The 26607-nt window shown below is 39.9% G+C and overlaps 1 protein-coding gene across 1 annotated transcript; it reads left to right on the forward strand.

Annotated features, from left to right (window-relative positions):
• The first annotated feature begins 2213 nt into the window (after positions 1-2213).
• LOC143039340 (sodium-coupled monocarboxylate transporter 1-like) lies at positions 2214-21116 on the forward strand. The gene is made up of 11 exons (XM_076209220.1): positions 2214-2989; positions 5226-5359; positions 6277-6465; positions 6953-7107; positions 7769-7909; positions 8293-8511; positions 13785-13903; positions 18728-18882; positions 19448-19647; positions 20037-20143; positions 20923-21116. The coding sequence occupies exons 1-11, from the start codon at positions 2635-2637 to the stop codon at positions 21114-21116; spliced, it is 1968 nt and encodes a 655-aa protein (XP_076065335.1). The 5' UTR covers positions 2214-2634.
• The last annotated feature ends 5491 nt before the right edge of the window (positions 21117-26607 follow it).

Below are 26607 nucleotides of genomic sequence, written 5' to 3' on the forward strand. Positions count from 1 at the left end.
TGTAGATAGTTAGGATGGAGCACAGTTTCTTAGCGAGCTTGTACGTAGGTGCAGGGATTTGAGAAATTATGGGACGGAGTTTATTGCCAGGTTTGTGTGTTTTTATTGCCCCATAGCAGTAACCCATACCATACTCGCCTGAAAGTTTGTCAAGTTTTATTTTACTGGCAGCATTATTCCCTTCTATTAGTCGATTAACCTTTTTCTTAAGTGATTCTGTAGGGCTAACCCGTAACAAAGTTACATTGACGTAACCCAATACGCTAACAAGAGAGATTATATTGAGTTACGTCAATGTAATTTTGTTACGAGGTAGCTGGGTTCGAATCCTCGGCTCGTCCACGTTTCAATTTCCAACGGATACCTCCTTCGAGCGATTCTCGGTCTCGTTTGCGATAGTATGGAATTAAAACTGATGTGTGGTTGAAAAAGATATTGATTGATCACTGGGAACCATTCAGTGTGTATGTATATATATACATATATATATATATATATATATATCTATGTATGTATACATATATATATATATGTATATATATATATATATATATGTATATATATATATATTCATACAATATATATATATATATATATATGACGCAAGCGGAGTAGGAAACACAGGAGTCTTAGTCTTGAGTTTATTCCTGTGTTTCCTAATCCGCTTACGTCAACTTGTCAAAATGTCTCAACAATATACACACACACACACACACACACACACACATATATATATATATATATATATATATATATATATATATATATATATATATATATATACAGTATATATATATGCAATAAAGCACTGGGATCGTGTGTTTTATAAATCCAAGGTAACCACTTCAGAAAATAAACAAACGGAGCAGAGCGCTTTCGTATATTACATCTTCAGTGAAGATGTAATATACGAAAGCGTTTATTTTCCAAAGTGGTTACCTTGCATATATATATATATATATATGGAAGAAAGTATACGCTGGACTCGTCGTTTGCCAATTTATTCTACACACAAACACAAATACACACACACACGCACGCACATACACAAACACAAACACACACACACACAAACACAAACATACACACACACATACGCACACACACACACACACACACACACACACACACACACACACACACACACACATACACACACACACACACACACACATATGCACAAATATTTTCCCCTAAAATATCCAGGCCTAACACTTGTTTGGAAAAATAAATTCTCCAAATTCTTAAACTAATTATCACCACCGAAAATGATTACCTAAGCAAGGTCACAGATTAGGGGAAGATCTTTTATCTCGCCAAGAGACGCTAAGCTATGGTAAAAACCAACACCTCTGTCTTATCACTTCTTCCTGCCCGAGATGATAAGATAACTTAGGTAATTGTCGTGTGACGTAACACAGGCACGCCACGGGCCTCTTAAACGACTAGTGTTAGTTGAACTCGAACTAGCGTTAAACTAGCTGGTCTATAGGTAACTAGTCCCGGTTGAATTGTCTTTACTTGTGATTCGGGTCATTTATACATTTAATTCCAATTCGTGGCAGGTGAATTCATACATCGCTTGTTTGCGAAAACGTCGTCATAACTTAAAATATCGAATTTTTCAGGAGAGCCATTTTAAAGTTTCAAAACGCTCTCAAACACCATAGGTGGAACATTTTTTGGAGCATCAAATACGCCTCTAAAGTTTATAGAAGTTGAAACAATCATAATCTTTACTAAGTCTAAAATATTTGTTGGAACAAGTTGGAACATGTAAGGTTATGTCGTTGGGACATTTAGCACTCCCTAGCGGTCAATTTTTGAGCTACAGATATGACACTGTTACCAAAAAAAATCCGTGTTTGAAGATGAATATGTCTGTATAGATAACTCAAAAATTCAGTTTTTTGAGTTATGACGACGTTTTCGCAAACAAGCGACATCTGGAAAGAAACGTCACAGTTCTCGTAATGATCTAATCACCTTTGAATATTCTATTCTGGCTAACGCTTGACGATTTGATTCAGTTTAGAACAAACCTTTCAATAGACTTTCGTGGTTAAATTAACTTTATTCACCCTCGATCACGTTTAGGTTTTATTTTTTTTCTTTATTTTTGTCGTCAAGTGATTTTACCTACTCGAACTTGATATACTGACAAATTAACCAATGTGCATTTGAAACAATATTTGGTCAATACTTTCAGTCAATCAAATTGGAGAAATTATTTAAAAAAGTAATGTTATACAAAGCTCACAATGGCTAATATGAACACAGTTTAAAGAACATAACCGACATTGACCAATAGGAAAGCCACTTAACGGTTGAAATTCAAATCGACCAATAAAAAATCCATTTCAACAGCTGCAATTCAAATCTACCAAGAGAAAAGCCGGGTCAACTGTCACCATTCAGATTGACCAATAAGAAACCCATTTCAACTGTCGTAACTCAAATCTGCCAATAAGAAATCCGTTTCAACGGTCCCCTATCAAACTACCGAACAAGAATCCCGATCAAGAACCACACTTCAAACCGACCAATAGGACACCCCTTGCAACGGTCACTATTCAAATCGACCAATAGGAAACCCCTTTCAACGGTCGCTATTCAAATCGACCAATAGGAGGAATGGCAGGTTTCAGCAGCTGGGATTGGTTGGTCTTCGCCCTCTCCTTGTTAGCCTCGCTCGGAGTCGGCATCTGGGCTTCTGTCTTCGGCAAGAGAACGAAAACTCCAGCAGGAGGAGTAAGAGGAGGAGGAGGAGAAGATGGAGGAGGAGAAGGAGGGGAAGGAAAAGAAGATGGAAAAGGAAGAAAAGGAGAAGAAGGAGGAGGAGGAGGAAGCGCCGAAGAAGAAGAAGAAACGAGAAGCGAAGGAGACGGAGGAGAAGCTCAGGAGTTCTTGATGGGAGGTCGTCAGATGAACCCCCTGGCAGTCTCATTCTCCACCATGATCGGCGCCATCTCGGGAGCCAACGTCATTGGTGAGCATAATTTCTCTCTCTCCCTCTTTCTCTCTCTCTCTCTCTCTCTCTCTATATATATATATATATATATATATATATATATATATATATATATATATATATATATATACATATATATATATATTCATATATATATATATATTTATATATATATATATGTGTGTGTGTGTGTGTGTGTGTGTGTGTGTGTGTGTGTGTGTGTGTGTGTGTGTGTGTGTGTGTGTGTGTGTGTGTGTGTGTGTGTGTGTGTGTGTGTGTGTGTGTGTGTGTGTGTGTGTGTGTGTGTGTGTGTGTGTAGACATACTTATCCTAATGAATAGTCTTTTTCACTTCCATTTTTCCTTAAAAATTATTTAAAAAAAAATCCAGACTATTCAAGAATAGGTACCATCTAACCCACTGTTTCCCAACGTTGGGGTCTCGACCCCAAGTCCAAGCGTTTTTCCTGTGGGTCGCCAAGACATCTTGTATATATATATATATATTTAAGATTATTTCAGACAAATGAGAGAGAATGTGGGTGGGGAAGGGCAAACGAAGATGTGTTAGGAATAGAGTTTATTGCCCTAACGTTGCGACCAACTTGGTCTTCTTCAGAGGACTACAGCATTACAAACGGATCACAATTCTTATATTCGTAGTGAGAGGGAACCCGCCAAGGTATGAGCGTCATGTTTTCCCTTTGGCTAACGATTTAATTATTAGGACACTTGCTGCTTTCGAGAGGCATTTAAATCCGTCTCTGTCGTTGTTGTTCTTGTTGGCGGCGATATGTGCAGCTTCCACAGTTTTTCTCATTTTCTTCTCAAATCCCTCGTGTAGAATTTCTGCGTTGTTCCAATCAGGTAGATGTCCACATTTGTCCAGGTGACGAACCAGGGAGTTAGATGTTCTATGAGCCCTGAGATCGTTTTTGTGCTCATTCAAGCGTTTATTGAACCCTCGACCTGACTCACCGAAATAAGATGATGGACAACCGTTGCATGGAATACGGTAAATGACACTGAGATTATTACGCATATTATTATGTTTCTTAAATATTTTTCCTATTTTATTGGAAGATATTTTTGCTATATTTATTCCACCTTATTTCTGTCCCTAATTCTATAAACACCATAGCTATTGATGATTATTTGTCAAAAGGTGGAATAAATATAGCAAAAATATCTTCAATAAAATAGGAAAAATATTTAAGAAACATAATAATATGCGTAATAATCTCAGTGTCATTTACCGTATTCCATGCAACGGTTGTCCATCATCTTCCAATAAAATAGGAAAAATATTTAAGAAACATAATAATATGCGTAATAATCTCAGTGTCATTTACCGTATTCCATGCAACGGTTGTCCATCATCTTATTTCGGTGAGTCAGGTCGAGGGTTCAATAAACGCTTGAATGAGCACAAAAACGATCTCAGGGCTCATAGAACATCTAACTCCCTGGTTCGTCACCTGGACAAATGTGGACATCTACCTGATTGGAACAACGCAGAAATTCTACACGAGGGATTTGAGAAGAAAATGAGAAAAACTGTGGAAGCTGCACATATCGCCGCCAACAAGAACAACAACGACAGAGACGGATTTAAATGCCTCTCGAAAGCAGCAAGTGTCCTAATAATTAAATCGTTAGCCAAAGGGAAAACATGACGCTCATACCTTGGCGGGTTCCCTCTCACTACGAATATAAGAATTGTGATCCGTTTGTAATGCTGTAGTCCTCTGAAGAAGACCAAGTTGGTCGCAACGTTAGGGCAATAAACTCTATTCCTAACACATCTTCGTTTGCCCTTCCCCACCCACATTCTCTCTCATATATATATATATATATATATATATATATATATATATATACATATGTATATATATATATTTTTTTTTTTTTTTTTTTTTTTTTTTTTTTTTTTCAAAATTATACTAATTCAATACAATAACCATGATGATGTTAACTTTGTCTTTGATAACCATACATTACCTTTCTTACACATATATTTACTATACTTGTCCCCTACTTTTTAAAGTCAACAACTAGTCATATATATTAACACATATACAAATAGACCAGTGGGGGTCGGGGACATACCATAAGGATCATATTGGGGGTCGCCAAGGAAAAAAAAATTTGTGAAACACTGATTTCTAACCACTTACACACATGAATACATGTGCACATATTCCCATGTGTGCGTGTACGTATATGTATACGTATGTACGTCATCCTGCCGGCAGGTCTTCCTGCTGAGATGTACGCTTACGGAACTCAGCTGTGGATGAACGTCATCGGAACGACGCTGGGCTTCGTCTTCGTCCACGTCGTCATCTTGGTAGTGATGTACCCGCTCAGAATCACCAGCGTCTACACCGTGAGTGGCGGCAACCCGCATCCCGTTTTCTTTTTGTCTCTTCTGAAGGTTGTTCCCCGTTTTCTATGATGCCTCTGCTAGAAGGCCCGTCAAGTCCTATAAGAGGACTTTGTCTGGTTTTGTTTTTACTATGGAGAGATCCTAGTAATCTTTCCTGTGTATTAAGAAGTATAAGTATCATTGTCAATATCAATATCAATGTTAATAACAATATCAATATCGATATCAGTATCAATATCAATGTCAATCTCAATATAAATGTCAATATCAGTATCAACATCAATGTCAATATCAATATCAATATCAGTATCAATGTCAATATCAATATCAATGTTAATATCTGTATCAACATCAATGTCAATATCAATATCAATACCAATATCAATATCAACATCAATGTCAATATCAATACCAATATCAATATCAATGTCAAAATGGTTATGAATATGAATGTCAATCCCAATATCAATATCAATGTTACTATCAATATCAATATCAAGAGCACATGAGAAATCAACACCAGTGACATTGTCAATATTATACGTGCACCACCGTCAATAGCAGTATCAATATCCACACGAATCTCATTATCAACACCAACATCATTAATTAACAAAACAAAATAAAAGAATAACTTAGATTAAATATAATAGAATTAGAAAAAGTTAATGTTGATAAAACAACGTAAAACAAATTAAATACAATAAAACAAAATAAAACAAGATCAAATAATTTCACAACAAAAGAATTTAGTAAAAAAAAAAAATTAGGAGAAAAAATAAGACTATAATCCTCCTTAGTTTAATTAAATTAATCAACCGCCTCGAGATTTCACGGCAAAGCCACCGACGACACTGGGTCACCTCCCCGCCTGGGCAGGACGGAGAACACGATCTATACGACTCCTCCCTCCACAGTACATCGAGGAGCGATTCAAGTCCCGCGCTCTGTGTTCCTTCACGGTTTTCACGACGCTCATCGGGACCTTCTTTTACGTGGGGCTGTGCTCCTACTCGCCGTCCCTCGCCCTCAAAACGATCACCGGATTCCCCACCTGGGCCTCTGTCGTGCTGATGGGAATCGTCTGTACCATCTACACTGCATGGGTAAGTAGAGAGAGAGAGAGAGAGAGAGGGGCTGGGAGGTGGTCTTGTAACATACAGGCGTGTGTTACTTTGAGCTGAGGTGACACAGGGAGAGAGATGCGCGCTTTCGTTGCTTACTTTATTCTAGTGAAGGTACTACGTGCGTCATAGGTAAACGTGGCGTGGTCCCTGAAGTGGGGGGAAGACCGACCGCGAAGGCCTAGTGACGCATAACAAGTTGAGTACAAAGAACTAACCGACTGGCCTGCCCGCTCGGGGTAGGCAGTATATATACGCGGCACTGACCCGACGCCATGACCAGACGCGACCTAATTGCGGTGACCCTTTCTGGCCTTTACGACCACCGAGTCAGATCAACTACCACACAACTCTACAATGCATAAACTTTGCACTTCACGCACAAGCATGCTTGTGGGGTCCATGCACACTACAGTCTTCCCCCCGGCGCCACTTCTCTGTGCCACTGACGTTATTCTCCGGGCGACAGGGTGGTGTTAGGGCCGTGGTGTCGACGGACGTTCTCCAGACCTTCATCACGTTCTTCGGTGTCATCTTCATCATGGTCTGGGCCACGGTCGAAGTTGGAGGCGTCGGAGAAGTCTGGAAGCTCAACAACGAGTTCGGAAGAGTGGAGTTCCTCAAGTAAGCTTCTCGGGTTCCTCACAATTTGTAACCCTTTCTTCACCTTACATGCACACATATGCATATACATCTTACATACACTGAATGGTCCCCAGTGATCAGGTTTTCATCTTTTCAACCACATTAATTCACGTAAAATCCATGCCATCACGATCGAGACTGACGAGGAGCTCGATGGAAGCATATATACGGAAACTGATACGTGTTCAAGCTAAAGACTCAAACCCAGCTCAGACATAACAACTGAACAGTGACTTAACCCACTGCGTTTTCAAGAGGGATATAAGTTGAGCACAGCTTTTTTATATTTGTATGCTCGAGTTACACACATATATACGAAATATATATATATATATATATATATATACATACACTATATATATATATATATATATATATATATATACATATATACCTGAAGTGAATCGCTAGTAACAGCGCATATCATACAAATAATTTCCTACAGTCGCAGCGGGGTTCGAACCTGGGTGACTGGCACAGTCGGTAAGGCATTGGCTTGGTATCTAGCAAAACCCCGGTTCGATTCCCGGGGCGACTGTCAGAAATCATATATATATACATACACACACATATATTAAAATGTATTTAATGAAAACACACACTTCGACCGAGATCCTACACACATCCTACATCCTTCCAGCGTGAACCCGGATCCTATGCAGCGTCACAGCCTGTGGCTGGTCATCATCCAGGGCTATTTCACGGCTTTGCTCGCCTTCGGGATGGGGCAGCCCCAAGTCCAACGGGTATGCGCTGTCGGATCCTGGAAGAAGGCTCAAGTGTAAGTGTGAATACATATATATCATTTATCTACCTATTTATCTGTTTGTTTAGTTATTTAGTTATCTTACATTTTATTCATTCATTTACTTATTTGCCTATTTGCCTTTATCTATTTCTCTATTATCTTACTTATTTTTTATTTCTATTTTTGTTTTGTTATTCAACTTCGTAATGGACCTAAAGGTCTACTTTCAAGTTATTCCATCACAACAACTCATTGTCACACTTCCTCTCTCCTCTTCGACAACCTCCCCTCTCACCTTCCTCTCCCCTTCGACATCCTCCCCTCTCACCTCCCTCTCCCCTTCGACATCCTCCCCTCTCACCTCCCTCTCCCCTTCGACAACCTCCCCTCTCATCTCCCTCTTGTTCTCCCGGCAGGTCCCATTACCTGACCCTGGCCCTTCTCCTGGCCGTGAACAGCTGTTGCTACTACCTAGGCGTTTCCGTCTTCGCCCACTACGCCGGCTGCGATCCGATGGCCACTGGGGACATTCAGAAACCGGACCAGATTGTCCCGTACTACGTCACGGATCGTCTGTCCTCGGTCTATGGGGTTCCCGGCCTCTTCCTGGCCTCGATCTACGCCGGAGGTCTCAGGTAGGACAAGTGTTCACACGCAAGAACTCGCTCTGTCAAAGGTTCAAGCTTCTAGACCAGCGTTTCTCAACCTTTTCACCCTTGCGTAACCTTTAGAATAAATTGCGTGTCTCAAGGAACCCCTGCGCAAAAAAGAAAAACACATATACCATATCTTTCTCATTTTATTTTCATCGTAATAATAGGTTAGATAGGATGATGTCTATATTACATTATTACAATAACCAAGAATATGTCGTGCGTGTTTAATTCTATTATACGTATGTGAAATTAGATAAAAAATCAAAAGTGCATTAGCTTATCTCACTTGTTCTCGCGGAACCCTTAGGGACCTTTTGCGGAACCTTCGGGTTCCGGGTTCGAACCCTGGTTGAGAAACGCTGTTCTAGTCAAATGTTGTGATTTTAAAAACCAGGAAGACGATTTCGTTTACAATGTTCTAAGACTTCCTTAAGGGCAATTCAACAATGTGTCTACTATTCGTTTGGGTTTAACTTCTCTTAATTCGTCATTCAACTTCTCTATATATGAGGCAAAGGTGATTTGACATTTGGTGATTCGAAAAATAAATTATTGTAACCGAAGTCGTTTCTATGCAATCGAACTCACTTGAGTCGAGCATGAGTGACGGGGACTTCTCTCTTCATACAATCGCTCAATGTTTCCAAGACTCTTATCCACTAATCAATTTGACTCAGTAACACAAGAACGCATAGCCGAACACACCCTTCTCCTCATAGTCATAACCAATTGAAAGAAACATTATGAACCAGTTTTCCTCCTTTAGCTATATGCGAGGGGGGTGGGAAGTCTCAATATCAGGCAGACACCCAATCTATCCCTACTATCTGTAGAAAAACACGATCATTCTAACACGGAAGGTGCCCAAAACCGTGACCTTTGCCTTTCGTGACCTAATATCCATGACGTCAAAGAAGAAGCCAGGATCTTGTGGTGTGTGTGTGTGTGTGTGTGTGTGTGTATTTACCTAGTTGTATTTACCTAGTTGTATTTTACGGGAAGGGGAGCTATGCTCGTGGGGTCCCGTCTTCATATCTCATTTTATCTAAACTATTTTTAAATTCATGTATTGATTTTGCACACACCACTTTCTCATCTAACTTGTTCCAACTGTCTATTGCTCTGTGAGGAAAGCTGTTCTTTTTAAAATCTCTTCTATAGCTGTCTTTTTTTATTTTCTTTCCGTGTCCTCTTGTATTTCTGTCATCCCATTTTATCAGATTCTCTCTATCAGTAATTTCTATGCCTTTCATGATTCTGTAAATAGCTATCAAATCTCCTCTCTCTTCTTTGCTCTAGTGTCTGTAGTTTAAGTTTTTGTAGTCTCTCTTCATATGATAGTTTTGAGAGTGTTGGTGCCAGTTTTGTAATTGCTCTTTGTATTCTTTCAAGTTTTTTTATACATTTTTTTGTACTTGGTGACCATATCGTTGCTGCATATTCCAATCTTGGTCTTATCAGGGTGATTAGGATTTTCCTCACCATTTCTTCATCCAGGTATGTAAATGCCACTTTGATTGTTCTTATTAAATTATAAGTTTCTCCAAAAATCTTATTTATATGTTTCTCAGGTGACATATTATTCATAACAATGACTCCCAGGTCCTTCTCATTTTCTACTTTTTTTATTCCTTCTTCTCCCAAATTATATGATCCTGTTATTCTGTTTTTGCTTTTTCCAAATTCCATTATACTACACTTTTTTGTATTGAACTCCATCTCCCACTTCCTACTCCATTCTTGTACTTTATTTAGATCTCTCTGTAGTGATTCACAATCTTCTTCAGTTTTCACTCTTTTCAGTAATTTTGCATCATCTGCAAAGAAGCTCATATAGCTTTCAATTCCTTCATCCATATCATTAATATATATAGCAAACATTATTGGGGCCAGAACTGTTCCCTGCGGGACACCGCTTATTACTTCATTCCATTTTGAGTGCTGATCTCTTATCACTACTCTCATTTTTCTTTCTTGCAAAAAGTCTTCCATCCAATTTAGCAATTTACCTTGTATTCCTCCTTCATATTCTAATTTCTTAAGCAACTTCTTATGTGGTACTTTGTCAAAAGCTTTTTTTAGGTCTAGAAATGCACAATCAGCCCATCCATCTCTTTCTTGTATTATATCTATTAGCCTTGAATAGAAACATATTAAATTGGTGACGCATGATCGTCCTTGTCTGAATCCAAATTGCCTTGGGTTTAGTACGTTGTTTTTTTCCAAGTATTTTACCCATCTACTTTTGATAATTCTTTCACATATTTTTGCTATTGTACTTGTTAGAGAGACTGGTCTATAGTTGGTAGGTTCTTCTTTATTTCCTCCTTTATATATAGGTACTATATTTGCTTTTTTCCAATCTTCTGGAACTTTTCCTTCTTTTAAGGAACTGCTTATTATGCTATGTATTTTGTCTGCCAGTTCATTCCTGCATTCTTTCAGAATCCAGTTTGCTATTTCATCTGGCCCATGCGATTTTCTGACATCAAAATTACCCAAGTGTGTCAATATTTCATTCTTTGTTACTTCTATTTCTTCCATAGGGGGGACTTTTTCCTTCCACTCAATCTCTTCAGGTTGTATATTTTCCCTTGTAAACACTGATTTAAAATGTTTGTTCATAATTTCTGCCATTTCCATTTCCTCAGTGTATTCAACTCCTCCTTGTCTTAATTTCTCTAAGTCTTGTTTGTTTTTCAGTTTATTGTTTACAAATCTGTAGAATAGTTTTGGTTGATCTTTACACTTTTCTATAACATCTTTTTCATATTTTCTTTTTTCCTCTCTGCACTTTTGTACATATTCATTTCTATAACCAGTATATATTTTCCATTTTTCAGGTCTTCTGTCTTTTTTCCATCTGTTCCAGGCTTTGTCTCTATTGTCCTTTAACTCCCTACAACTTTTGTTGTACCAGCATTTTACATATTCTTTTTCTTGTTTTTGTCTTGGGACATACTTTTCCACTCCTTTTTTGTAAATTTTTGTCAAAATATTCCATTTCTCTTCCACTGTTGTTTCTTCTTTGTATATTTCTTCCCAGTTTTCTTGTTGGAAGAATTCTCTTATTTTATCAAAGTTTGTTTTTTCATACATCATTCTTCCTTTTCTATATTGTTCATTTCTTTTCATATATTTTTCTTCATTAAGTTCCAGTTCAATCAATATGTGGTCACTTTTACCTATTGGTGTTTTATATTCAATCTTATCTACTATTCTAGGTTCAGATGTAATTATTAAGTCTAGCCTCGATGGTTCTTCTTCATTTCTATACCTAGTGTTCTCTTGTATCCATTGTGTCATTGAATGGTCAGTAATCATCTCAAGTAGAGCATTTCCCCATGAGTCATCACCACTCTTTACTGTCATTTCTTCCCAGCAGATTTCTTTGCAATTAAAGTCGCCCATCATAACTATTCTTCCTCCGTCTTCCATTATTTTAGTTAATGCTATCTTTGTGTCCTCTAACATACTTTTATGTTCACTCTCCTCCCAAGAGGCTGTTTTCGGAGGCACATAATTGATCACAAATTTTCTGCTCTTCTTATCTCGGTCTTCCACTTCTATCATAATCATCTCTACTGTATTCTTTCCATATATGACACCTTTCACGTTTATATCCCTCTTAGTCAGGAACATAACTCCACCCCCTTGTTTTTTCTCTCTGTTTCTAATCCAATAATTGTATGTATCATGTCCTACACTGTTGGGTGGTAGTGGGCCTTTTAATTTTGTTTCTACAATTCCCATTATGTCCGGTTCTTTTTCTTTCAAATAATCATTCAGTTCATTCAATCCTGTTATCAATCCATCTATATTTGTGTAAGACACTCTTAGTTTTCTGCCACTTCCATTGTATTCTCTGTTTCCCTTATGTTTTTCTTTAGTATGTCGAACTGCTTTATTTTCATGTTCACTACTCTCCAATAGAATCTCTCTTTCTCTGACTCCGTTCTTTCCTCGTTTTTTGCCTTAGCTTCAATTCTTTTCTTCTTTTCTGCCTCTCTTTCCTCCTTATTCATTTCTCTTTTTATCCATACCTTTTTATATTGATCATTTGTTGCTAGTTTCCCTGTCTTGGATAGAATTTTCTCTGCTGTTGTTTGTGACCTGAATTTAATCTTAATTGGTCTGGTCTTATCTGTACTATATTTTCCGAGTCTGAATTTTTCCTCAATTTCCTTTATAATTTCTGGTTCATCTTCCTGGACTAATTTTAATAAACTGCTTACTCTTTCATTTTCCTCCTTGATTCTTGCGGTTCTATCTGGGTTATGTTTCTCTTCCATTCCTAATATAATTATACATTTCTTTTTGTCAGCTAATTCTCTTACTATATTCTCCTTCTGTCTCATCACTTTAATAACTGAGTCTTCATTATGTTCTTTCAATTGCTGTTTGACTATGTCAGTGAATGAAACCTTATTCCCTTCTTGAGTTATTCTCCAATTTTTAGCTTCTGTAGCTATTTTCTCTTTGTTTTCATTACTATTCTTCTTCAATTTCTCATTCTCCTCCTTTACATTTCCTAACTGTCTTTTTAGGTCCTCTATTTCTTCAGTTAAGTTTCTGTTAGCCTTCTCTAGTTGTTCCAACCTTTCAATTCTTTTAAAAATGGAGTCTACGTTACCTAACTTACGCTCCAAGTCCTCGATCACCTTATCAACTCTCTCCTCTAGTCTTATCAGTCGGGGGGGGGGGGGTTGTGTCCCCCCCACCCTCTTTAAATCCCTGGAACATATTCTCGTCACTTTCTTCTGTATTGCTCCTCTCTATACTTCTAATCTTTAAATTTTTATTTGCCATTTCGTCATCACTGAGCTGGTCCGGTGGTCTTTTCATGTTGACCTTACGCCCGTCTGCCTGGGCCAAGTCCACCACATCCTCATTTCCTTCCATTTCCCCAGCAATCCCTCCCCCTCTCCTCTTTCCTTACTTTCCCACTACCTCACGAGCAATTTCCCCCCCCCCTGCAAATACAGAAAGGCACTTCTCTTTGCGTTGGTATCCACAATCTTCACTTTTCTTCAGAGCGCTCTTCAAGCCGTCCGTTCGCTGAAAGTGTGTGTGTGTGTGTGTGTGTGTGTGTGTGTGTGTGTGTGTGTGTGTGTGTGTGTGTGTGTGTGTGTGTGTGTGTGTGTGTGTGTGTGTGTGTTTGTTTTTTTTTTTTGAGGTGGGGTGGGTGAAGACCTTGATCCCCACGAAGTAGCGGCACGAGATCGAAGACTGACAGGTTCCTCCTTCGGCAGTTCGTACTCGTCGCAGATCAACGCGGTGGCCGCCGTCCTGTGGGAAGCTTACCTGAAGGAGTCTCAGTGGGTGGCCAACATGGCCCCGAAGAAACGACCCTACGTCAACGTCCTCGTCAGTAAGTGGCCTTCGACATCAGACCTTCACGTTCCTCTTTGACCAATGACCCTCGACCTCGGGGGCCCAGGGCCATCCCCAGAGGGTCACTGAAGGCCACTGAGGGCCACTGAGGGCCACCGAAGGCCCCATGTATGGCCACAGACTGAAACCTAACCGTAGTTAGTGGATGCTTAGTGATACAGTTTAGTGTTGATGTGGTCTTAACCCTTCCATACGGTGCCGCATACGTAGGCGGCATGAGGAGCAAGTGGATACGCGAGGCTGCCATATCGGCGTCTTGATTATATTTATTGTAGTTGCCCCTGAGTAATGACATGCTCTCTAAACCAGTGGTTCCCACACTTTTTTCTGTCATTTCCACCTGCACCCAGGTCAACTATCCAGATTTCCCCCTTCATGTGTAGCAGGGAAAGAGTAGTTGAAATACACTGTGACTATTTACTAATTTATTTTTCAAATGTACAAATATACTGATAAACAGGCATTCTCTCTCTCTCTCTCTCTCTCAGACATAAGAAAATCCATCAGAGATTTTTTTTAGTTAGTAGGTAGTTTAATTATTTCCCCCTGGTAGCTTCAAATTTTCCCCCTGGGGGAAATTTCCCCCAGTTTGGGAACCACTGCTCTAAACTGTCTTCATCACATTTTCTATGGTTATCAATATTCACGGGTGAAAGAGAGAACGATCGATATAAGCGGTGACTATACTTTATGATGCGAGTATTATTACGACACTCTCTCCCTCTGGAGTAAGTTTGGGCCAAATCGGAGACATGACGGTTTTTGTCCAAATCCGTGGGTTAACCCCTTTGGTAATTTTGAGGGTCATTTTGGCCACTTGTCCCGATTGGGTCACCACCTCAGCTACAGGTCGAGGGCCACCAGGGCTCTTGCGAATCGCACTTAGATACTGCTCAGGCTAAAAGTACGGGCGCCAACAGGCGGAAATGAGAGGGGAAAATTACACAAACATAAACAAATTTGGCTGGTCGCCACAACCTCGCCCTTGGGTCCAGGTTCCCCACTTCTACCTCGCTGTGCCCTGTGGACGACTCTCCCCCTCTGGAGTAAGTTTGGGCCAAATCGGAGCAGTATCTAAGTGCAATCCGCAAGAGCCCTGGTGGCCCTCGACCTGTAGCTAAGGTGGTGACCCAATCGGGACAAATGGCCAAAATGACCCTCAAAATTACCAAAGGGGTCAACCCACGGATTTGGACAAAAACCGTTGTGTCTCCGATTTGGCCCAAACTTACTCCAGAGGGAGAGAGTCGTCCACAGGGCACAGCGAGGTAGACGTGGACCCAAGGGCGAGGTTGTGGCGACCAGCCAAATATGTTTGTCATTGAGTTAATTTCCACTCTCATTTCCGCCTGTTGGCGCCCGTACTTTTAGCCTGAGCAGTATCTAAGTGCGATCCACAAGAGCCCTGGTGGCCCTCGACCTGTAGCTGAGGTGGTGACCCAATCGGGACAAGTGGCCAAAATGACCCTCAAAATTACCAAAGGATTTGGACAAAAACCGTCATGTCTCCGATTTGGCCCAAACTTACTCCAGAGGGAGAGAGTCGTCTACAGGGCACAGCGAGGTAGACGTGGGGAACCTGGACCCAAGGGCGAGGTTGTGGCGACCAGCCAAATTTGTTTGTCTTTGTGTAATTTTCCCCTCTCATTTCCGCCCGTTGGCGCCCGTACTTTTAGCCTGAGCAGTATCTAAGTGCGATCCGCAAGAGCCCTGGTAGCCCTCGACCTATAGCTAAGGTGGTGACCCAATCGGGACAAGTGGCCAAAATGACCATCAAAATTACCAAAGGATTTGGACAAAAACCGTCATGTCTCCGATTTGGCCCAAACTTACTCCAGAGGGAGAGAGTCGTCCACAGGGCACAGCGAGGTAGACGTGGGGAACCTGGACCCAAGGGCGAGGTTGTGGCGACCAGCCAAATTTGTTTGTCTTTGTGTAATTTTCCCCTCTCATTTCCGCCTGTTGGCACCCGTACTTTTAGCCTGAGCAGTATCTAAGTGCGATCCGCAAGAGCCCTGGTGGCCCTCGACCTGTAGCTGAGGTGGTGACCCAATCGGGACAAGTGGCCAAAATGACCCTCAAAATTACCAAAGGACAAAAACCGTCATGTCTCCGATTTGGCCCAAACTTACTCCAGAGGGAGAGAGTCGTCCACAGGGCACAGCGAGGTAGACGTGGGGAACCTGGACCCAAGGGCGAGGTTGTGGCGACCTGCCAAATTTGTTTGTCTTTGTATAATTTTCCCCTCTTATTTCCGCCTGTTGGCACCCGTACTTTTAGCCTGAGCAGTATCTATGTGCGATCCGCAAGGGCCCTGGTGTCCCTCGACCTGTAGCTGAGGTGGTGACCCAATCGGGACAAGTGGCCAAAATGACCCTCAAAATTACCAAAGGGGTTAACCCACGGATTTGGACAAAAACCGTCATGTCTCCGATTTGGCCCAAACTTACTCCAGAGGGAGAGAGTCGTCCACAGGGCACAGCGAGGTAGACGTGGGGAACCTGGACCCAAGGGCGAGGTTGTGACGACCTGCCAAATTTGTTTGTCTTTGTGTAATTTTCCCCTCTCATTTCCGCCCGTTGGTGCCCATACTTTTAGCCTGAGCAGTATCTAAGTGCGATCCGCAAGAGCCCTGGTGGCCCTCGACCTGTAGCTGAGGTGGTGACCCAATCGGGACAAGTGGCCAAAATGACCCTCAAAATTACCAAAGGGGTACCCACGGATTTGGACAAAAACCGTCATGTCTCCGATTTGGCCCAAACTTACTCCAGAGGGAGAGAGTCGTCTACAGGGCACAGCGAGGTAGACGTGGGGAACCTGGACCCAAGGGCGAGGTTGTGGCGACCAGCCAAATTTGTTTGTCTTTGTGTAATTTTCCCCCTCTTATTTCCGCCTGTTGGCGCCCGTACTTTTAGCCTGAGCAGTATCTAAGTGCGATCCGCAAGAGCCCTGGTGGTCCTCGACCTATAGCTGAGGTGGTGACCCAATCGGGACAAGTGGCCAAAATGACCCTCAATATTACCGTCCTGTTTCCGATTTGGCCCAAACTAACTCCAGAGGGAGAGAGTGTCGTAATAATAGTCGCATCATAAATTATAGTCACCGCTTATGTCGATCGTTCTCTCTTTCAACCGTGAATATTGATGACTATAGAAAATGTGATGAAGACAGTTTAGAGCAGTGGTTCCCAAACTGAGGGAAATTCCCCCCTGGGGGGAAATTTGAAGCTGCCAGGGGGAAATAATTACACTACCTACTAAAAAAAATCTCTGATGGATTTTCTCATGTCTGAGAGAGAGAGAGAGAGAGAGAGAGAGAGAGAGAATGCCTGTTTATCAGTATATTTGTACATTTGAAAAAATAAATTAGTAAATAGTCACAGTGTATTTCAACTACTCTTTCCCTGCTACACATGAAGGTGGGAAATCTGGATAGTTGACCTGGGTGCAGGGGGAAATGACAGAAAAAAAGTATGGGAACCACTGGTTTAGAGAGCATGTCATTACGCAGGGGCAACTACAATAAATATAATCAAGACGCCGATATGGCAGCCCCGCGTATCCACTTGCTCCTCATGCCGCCTACGTATGCGGCACCGTATGCAAGGGGTTAATGAGGTTGAGAAACAGAAGATCATAAGCATGGGGTACACGTGAGAGAAGCGGGTGAGAAGCTTTGCTTCAAGTAACCTTACAAAGGGATGAAATGGTTCACTTGAAGTCTTTAGTTCTGGCAAACTTCAGACGATTTTATTAAGCTTTAATGGGCAACTCTGGGGTTATAATGAGCAAACTTCAGTCACTTATGTGACACCCTTTGCAGACTTGATTCTGGTCAGCTCGACTGAGTGGGCATCAGGAAGTATCTCATTTTATCTTATTATGCTTCATCTAACTTATACATTATTTTACTTTATTTTGCATTATTTCATTTTGTTTCGTTTAATTTGATTCTTTTTCGTCATATTTCGTTTTACTATACCTTGTTCTATTGTACTATATTTTTTTCATTTCTCACATAATTCTATACTCTATTATTCTACTATATTCTATTTCAATTTTATCTACTTCTTTATCTATCTATTCATCTATTCATTCATCAACTGATTGATTGATTGATTGATTGATTGATTGATTGATTGATTGATTGATTGATTGGTTGATTGATTGATTGATTGATTGGTTGATTGATTGATTGATTGATTGGTTGATTGAATGATTGAATGATTGATTGATTGATTGATTGATTGACTGATTATTTGATTGACTGGTGCATCTTATCCACTATTCATCTTATTCGTTTTTCTAGTAAATGTCAACCACGTGATGAAATATACCCGAAGAATCTTGTAGGCTTAATTCTCTTACAAAACGACAGGAGTCGCTTATCTCCTCCAAGGCTGCTGACATCAAGATTAGTCATGATTTTATTATCTGACAAATTACATTTTAATCTTCGGTTAATCATTTTGAGGCCAGGGAACTAATCTAATTGATTGTGTTGTTTTTTGTTGTTGTTGTTGTTATGATTGTGATTATTATTGTTATTGTAGTTGTCATTACTAATTTTATTGTTATTATTGTTGTTGTTGTTGTTATTACTGTTATTACTATTATTATTGCTATCATTATTACTGTTATTACTATTATTATTACTATCATTATTACTATTATTTCTATTATTACTATAATCATTATTATTATCATTATTATTATTTTAATACCATTAATTTCATCACCCCCAAGGATAAAAGCGCTAATTACTGGCGGCTACATACCAACCTATGTGTCTCCACTCCCAGGTGTCATAACTGGTGGACTGGGAATAGTAGCCGGAATAGTAGCCAGCCAACTAGGCGGAATCTTCCAGGTGGGGCAAATTATCCTTGGCACTATCCACTCGCCCCTGCTAGGACTATTCATCCTTGGTATGTGTTGTCCCTTCGCCAATAAAGTGGTGAGTTTATATCCCCTTTTCTAAACGTGATGAAAGTGGTTAGCACATTCCATTTTCTAAACAAGATCACCGTTTTCTTCACCGTTATGCCAAGTTTTTATTTTGTAGATTTCAGATTTTAATTAATTATATTTTCTCACTCTTTTGTGTTTTTTTAAGAAAAATAAAAAAAAATCAAGAATTCAAGATAACGAAAGAGCGATAAGAATAAGTAATGATCTTTGCTACACGCACACACACACACACACACACACACACACACACACACGCAAACACACTACACATACAATTTATTATTTTTTGCTTGATTCTCATTTATTATTAGTTATATGTCAATTTATCATAATTTACTATTTGCCTGTTTGTTTATTATTTAACTATACGTACGCATTTATTTGTGTGTTTTATTTAATATTTACATTATAATAGTTTTTATTTACTAATTTATTTATTTATTATTATGATTTTTTTCCGCATCCGACCTAGATATGGACCAAAAGGTCTCCTGTCGGCATGCTCCGCCTTTGTAATCCTTTGTAAAACAACCTCTTCTTCTGCCATGCAGGGAGGCACAGTTGGCTTCACGGCTTCCTTGGCGTTCAACTTCTGGCTGACGATTGGCGCCAGACTCTCTGGGCACGTGGCGCCAACGCTCCCCTTCTCTGACGACAGGTGCCCGGCGACAGATGCCACCACTGACGTCACAGAGGTCTTCTTCTTGTCCTCCTCCACGACTGAGGCAGTTCCTATTGTTGATGAACTGAGGTATGGGAAAGGTGGAGGGTGAGGTCTCTTTCTCTCTCTCTCTCTCTCTCTCTCTCTCTCTCTCTCTCTCTCTCTCTCTCTCTCTCTCTCTCTCTCTCTCTCTCTCTCTCTCTCTCTCTCTCTCTCTCTCTCTCTCTCTCTCTCTCTCTCTCTCTCTCTCTCTCTCTCTCTCTCTCTCTCTCTCTCTCTCTCTCTCTCTCTCTCTCTCTCTCTCTCTCTCTCTCTCTCTCTCTCTCTCTTTTTTTTTATAGACACATTTCAGAGAGAGTGATGACGTGTTCCTCATGCTCTCTTTTAAACTCTCTTTTTGTAACACCTTCTTCAGCCCTGCTCCCTCTCTCGGCTCTTCTTCTTAAACCCTAACTGCTCTTTTTTTTTACTCTTTTCAGAGAGAGTGATGACGTGTTCCCCATGTATCAGCTCTCTTACACTCTCTACTCTCTCTTCGGGGTTTCCATCACCTTCTTAGTCGGAGCCATCGTGTCTCTCATATCACGTAAGTAAAAAAGAAAATTGTCGCCAGACGATTTTATTCAACTAAAAGGTCTCATAAGTGTGTGTGTGTGTGTGTGTGTGTGTGTGTGTGTGTGTGTGTGTGTGTGTGTGTGTGTGTGTGTGTGTGTGTGTGTGTGTGTGTGTGTGTGTGTGTGTGTGTGTGTGTGTGTGTGTGTGTGTGGGGGGGTGTGGGTGCGCGCATGCGCGCGTGCGGGTGTGATTCCCCATGGTCTTGGACCACGTGCTTTGGCTCATGATTGACAGCTCTTACCCTCCCAGATGAGAGCTCAGAGCTCATATATGACCGATCTATGGGTAATGCTGTGACCTTACACGCACACACACACACCCAACTCCCCGCCCACGAGAGTTGGAGTAACAACCCGCAGCTCAGCGATACTGAAATTATTTCAGCCCTGGGCGGGTGTGTGTGTGTGTGTGTGTGTGTGTGTGTGTGTGTGTGTGTGTGTGTGTGTGTGTGTGTGTGTGTGTGTGTGTGTGTGTGTGTGTGTGTGTGTGTGTGTGTGTGTGTGTGTGTGTGTGTGTGTGTGTGTGTGTGTGTGTGTGTGTGTGTGTGTGTGTGTGTGTGTGTGTGTGTGTGTGTGTGTGTGTGTGTGTGTGTGTGTGTGTGTGTGTGTGTGTGTAAGGTGTGTGTGTGTGTGTGTGTGTGTGTGTGTGTGTGTGTGCGTGTGTATGTGTTTTAACATAGGTATTGTCACTTTACTACACTTTTACTTTCATAGTTACCTTCTCTCTCTCGTCCCATCTTCCCTTCCTCAGGTCCTTGGTCCTGCGAAGAGACGGGAGAACGATACGTCCATCCGACCTTCTATAGGATCATGCGGAAGTGGGAGCTTCGTCGCACTGAAGGAGGACCTCCCGAAGGTCACCCTCGAACTGACGAAGGCGAGTTCGAGGACGACGTCGTCACCTCGTTCTCCAGCAAGGTCGAACTCGTCACGACCAAACTATGAGTCCTCGAAGTGGTGCCCGGCTGTGGCGGGTTTGTTTCGTTCTCGCTTAGCAAGACTCGGACCGGGTTCGATTCCGACAGCTTCCGGTGGCTGTTACTTGTCCTGCAGTCCCAGCACAAAGGGCAAAGGTTGCGACTTCGGTTGTAGATAAGCGCCTTCTAGCGTATGCATCTTATCCCCTTTTTTCAAATAATCGTTAATTACCGTTAAATAACGGTCAATAACGGTCAGCCATGCCATGCCATAGGCCAATAGGTCTCCATCTGGTTCGGTTCGTCCATTGTTTTCAATATTTCAGCACAGAATCCCTTCAGGAATCATTTCAGTGAATCACAATTGAATCATCTTTTTAACTCTCAATCAGCAGCAGCTCATTTCTTTCGTCCATTTCTCATTTCATCTTCTCTTCACTCATTTCCCGTCACTCCCCGTCTTACGGTGGTATTCTTAAAAAAAATCTTTCCTTATGTAAATCTTATATAAATCCTTGGAAGGGAAAGATTTATATAAGGAAAGATTTTTTTAAGAATGCCACTGTAAAAATCTTACGGTGGTATTCTTAGAAAAAATTCTTTCCTCATATAAATCTTTCCCTCCCAAGGACTTATATAAAATTTATATAAGGAAAGATTTTTTTTCTAAGAATACCTTCCAAGGATTTACATAAGATTTACATAAGGAAATATTTTTTTCTAAGAATACAACCGTAAGAATCTTACGGTGGTATTCTTAGAAAATTTTCTTTCGTTATATAAATCTTTCCCTTCCAAGGATTTATATGAGATTTATATAAGGAAAGATTTTTTTAAGAATACCACCGTAAGAATCTTACGGTGGTATTCTTAGAAAATTTTCTTTCGTTATATAAATCTTTCCCTTCCAAGGATTTATATGAGATTTATATAAGGAAAGATCTTTTTCTAAGAATACGACCGTAAGAATCTTACGGTGGTATTCTTAGAAAATTTTCTTTCCTTATATAAATCTTTCCCTTCCAAGGATTTATATAAAATTTATATAAGGAAAGATCTTTTTTTTCTAAGAATACGACCGTAAGAATCTTACGGTGATATTCTTAGAAAAATTCTTTCCTTATATAAATCTTTCCCTTCCAAGGATTTATATAAAATTTATATAAGGAAAGATTTTTTTTAAGAATACCACCGTAAGAATCTTACGGTGGTATTCTTGAAAAAAAATTCTTTCCTTATATAAATCTTTCCCTTCCAAGGATTTATATAAAATTTACATAAGGAAAGATTTTTTTAAGAATACCACCGTCAGCTTCATCGTTCTCCTTCTGCCCCTTTGTCCACTCTATCGCCAGGCAATTCCATTCAGCTGAAGGAAAAGGTCCAACTCTCTTTGGACTTCTTATGGTCATCCTCAGACTATTAAGGTTTCCTGAAGGTTGACCTTCAGGAACTTCAGGAACTTCAGGCACCCGAAGTGCTGAAGCGTTGGGGTCTCTGTCTTCGGGTCCTTCTTGTCCCAAGTGCGCATGCGTAGGATATCTTCGTGCTGAAGGGCAGCCCTGAAGGATACCACTTCTTCAGGAGTATTGGGTTCTCAGTGATGCTCGAGTGTCATCTTGATCGCCTCAGTCAGCCCTGAAAGATATATATATATATATATATATATATATATATTTGTATCATTTGACATTTTTGGAAATAGACTCATCCGCTGGGATTCGAACCCTTGCCTAGGCGGCATACGTCTTACAAGCATGATCGGTAAGGCCTTTGTCTTGTAAGACGTAAGCCGCCTAGGCAAGGGTTCGAATCCCAGCGGATGAGTCTATTTCCAAAAAAAAAAAATATATATATATATATATATATATATATATATATATATATATATATATATATATATATATATGTATATATATATATATATATATATATATATATATATAGTATGTGATAAGATATATGATGGAATATATATATACATGTGCGTATGTAACTGTGTGTGCCCGCACGCACGTTTGCTTGTTTGTTTGTTTGCTTGTTTGTTTGCTTGCTTGTTTGTTTGTATGTTTGTTTGTTTGTTTGTTGTTTGTTTGTTTGTTTGATTGATTGTTTGTGTGCATGTATGTGTGTATGTGTATGTATGTGTGTGTGTGTGTGTGTGTGTGTGTGTGTGTGTGTGTGTGTGTGTGTGTGTGTGTGTGTGTGTGTGTGTGTGTGTGTGTGTGTGTGTGTGTGTGTGTAATATGCATGCATGTGTGCATGCGTGTTAGACATACAACTACCATAGGCTACCATAAAGTCATATACCAGTAATACTATGTAAATAGGGATGCTATGTTCCCTTAAGCTATTACATTCTTGGCAATTTATTTCTAGTCTTCAGAAGAAGGCGACCTACTTGCCATCTATTTGGGTGTCTTTGTATCAAATGTCTCCTATTTTGCTATGTATGTACTTTGAAAATACTCTCCATTTGTTTGTCGTGATTCTGTATTGGAAATAAAATTCACAGAAGAAAAAAAATCATTCGAAAGCAAAGAAAAGAGATTAAATGGAAATCCTTGCACATGTACTAGAAGAAAACTACACTTGCCCTGAAGATACACAAGTGTGTGTGTGTGTGTGTGTGTGTGTGTGTGTGTGTGTGTGTGTGTGTGTGTGTGTGTGTGTGTGTGTGTGTGTGTGTGTGTGTGTGTGTGTGTGTGTGTGTGTGTGTGTGTGTGTGTGTAAAGGAATTGAGATCAAACGTAACAAATATACCTTAACCCAATACAATACACACACACACACACACACACACACACACACACACACACACACACACACACACTTTCGGAGAGAGAGGTTGTGTTAAGAGGGGCTCCTGTAAAAATCAAAGTTTTTCAATAATAATTACCAATGCCAAATTAGATAACTACGAACAGGAACAAATAGTGTGTCCACTGAACTGGGACAGTGGGAATTAAGTGAAAAAGTGGATGAAGTGTAACAATAATAGAGGAAAATAAGTGTGGAGAAGAACATGGAAGACGACGAACAGGACCGGGGAAGTAAACAGAGCACCATTTGCCCAACTTGTGAGAAGGTGGTCCGTGATGACGATAAAGGATTGGTATGTAATCTGTGTGATATGTGGCATCACGCAAAGTGTGAAAAGATGTCAGATGAAGTATATGAATTTTTAGCAGAAAATGAGGTAAGCACTATTCATTGGTATTGTAGCAAGTGTAATACAGTATTCAGCAAGATGGTTAAGCAGATCACCACAATTTCAAAGAGGCAGGATACTGTGGAAAAACGCATGGATGCCATTGAAATAGCGACTAATGAACAATGGATTGAGGTAAAGGAGGATATGGTAAACATGGAAATGAATATGAAAGCTGAAGTAAAAAAAGAAGTTAGTACAGGCCTGAAGGAAATAAAGAAAGATATAAGTAAGGAAATAAGAGATGATATAGTAGAGATAGTAGAAAATAAAATGCAAACTAGTAAAACTGAATGGTTGAATGAGGTGAAGGGAGCAGCAAAAATTGAAATTAAGGAAGAGATGGATAAGACATATAGGGATGTCCTTAAGGAAAAAGGTGATACGGCTAGACCTGGTGGTAGTGATAAGCAAAACGATCAGAACTTTGTAGAAATGGCAACTAGGAAGGTGCAAAGTAGAATGGATAGAGTCAATAACATTGTACTTCATAGAATGCCTGAAGAAGTGATTCCTGGGATGAATTTAGATATAAGAGAGCAGAAGGTATTGCATGACAAGTTGGTATTTATCGAACTTTGTAAGGGAATGGGAATCACCTGTTATGAAAGTGAGATAGAAGAAATAAGGAGATTGGGAAAGTATGAAGGATTAGATGAAGGCAGAGCGAGACCTATCTTGGTGACTCTGAAAGGAAATATTAAGGAAAGAATTATGAGGAATCTGTATAGGCTAAAAGATTCTGAATCAAGTTCCACAGACATATTTAAGAAAGTAGTGGTAACCCATGATATTAATAAGTAAGAGAGTAAAATAGATAAGGACCTTAGGGAGGAAGCAGAAAAGAAAAATTCAGAGGAGAAGGACCAGGGAAACTTCTATGTAATCAGAGGGAGGCCGTGGAACAGATACCTATTGAAGTTGAGGAAGAAAGAAACCCATATGACGAGGAACACTGGTCACACAACACAAGAGGGAAAAGGGCAACAAGTAGGAATGAAACAGAAAGGGGAAGTGACAGAAAACTAAGAGTGTCTTACACAAATATAGATGGATTAATAACAGGATTGAATGAGCTGAATGATTATCTGAAGGAAAAAGAACCGGACATAATGGGAATTGTAGAAACGAAATTAAAAGGTCCACTACCACCCAACAGTGTAGGTAATGATGCATATAATTATTGGATTAGAAACAGAGAGACAAAACAAGGGGGTGGAGTTATGTTCCTGACTAAGAAGGGTATAAATGTGAAGTGTGTTACATATGGAAAGAATCCAGTAGAGATGATTATGATCGAAGTGGAAGATAGAGATAAGAAGAACAGAAAGTTCGTGGTGAATTATGTGCCTCCGAAAACAGCCTCGTGGGAAGAGAGTGAACATAAAAGTATGTTAGAGGACACAAAGATAACATTGAATAAGATAATGGAAGATGGAGGAAGAATAGTTATGATGGGCGACTTTAATTGCAAAGAAGTCTGCTGGGAAGAGATGACAGCAAAGGGTGGAGACGGCTCATGGGGAAATGTTCTACTCGAGATGATTGTTGATCATACAATGACACAGTGGATACAGGAGAACACTAGGTATAGAAATGAAGAAGAACCATCGAGACTGGACCTAATAATCACATCTGAACCTGGAATAGTGGAAAAGATTGAATATAAAACACCAATAAGTAAAAGTGACCATATATTGATTGAACTGGAATTAAATGAGGAAAAATACATGAAAAGAAATGAACAATATAGAAAAGGAAGAATGATGTATGAAAAAACAAACTTTGATAAAATAAGAGAATTCTTTCAAAAAGAAAACTGGGAAGGAATATACAAAGAAGGAACAACAGTGGAAGAGAAATGGAATATTTTGAAGAAAAAAAATTATAAAAAAGGAGTGGAACAGTATGTCCCAAGACAAAAACAAGAAAAGAAATATATAAAATGTTGGTACAGCAAAAGTTGTGAGGAGTTAAAAGACAAAAGAGATAAAGCTTGGACTAAGTGGAGAAAGGACAAAAGACCTGAAAAGTGGAAAATATATACTTGTTATAGAAATGAATATGTACAAGCGTGCAGAGAGGAAAAGAGAAAATATGAAAAAGATATCATAGAAAAGTGTAAAGATCAACCAAAACTATTTTACAGATTTGTAAACAACAAACTGAAAAACAAACAAGATTTGGAAAAATTAAGGCAAGGAGGAGTTGAATATACAGAGGAATTAGAAATGGCAGAAATTATGAACAAACATTTTAAATCAGTGTTTACAAGAGAGAACATACAACCTGAAGAGATCGAATGGAA

The sequence above is a fragment of the Oratosquilla oratoria genome, chromosome 26 (assembly GCF_046742065.1).
Source record: "Oratosquilla oratoria isolate Oo_2021 chromosome 26, ASM4674206v1, whole genome shotgun sequence".
Classification (NCBI taxonomy): domain Eukaryota; kingdom Metazoa; phylum Arthropoda; class Malacostraca; order Stomatopoda; family Squillidae; genus Oratosquilla; species Oratosquilla oratoria.

Excerpts from the sequence above, each read along its gene's own strand:
- LOC143039340 (XM_076209220.1), top strand. The coding sequence starts at position 2,635 with ATGGCAGGTTTCAGCAGCTGGGATTGGTTGGTCTTCGCCCTCTCCTTG. Across the intron at positions 13,904-18,727 it reads CTACGTCAACGTCCTCGTCA|GTGTCATAACTGGTGGACTG; the intron begins GTAAGTGGCCTT and ends CTCCACTCCCAG. Across the intron at positions 20,144-20,922 it reads CATCGTGTCTCTCATATCAC|GTCCTTGGTCCTGCGAAGAG; the intron begins GTAAGTAAAAAA and ends TCCCTTCCTCAG.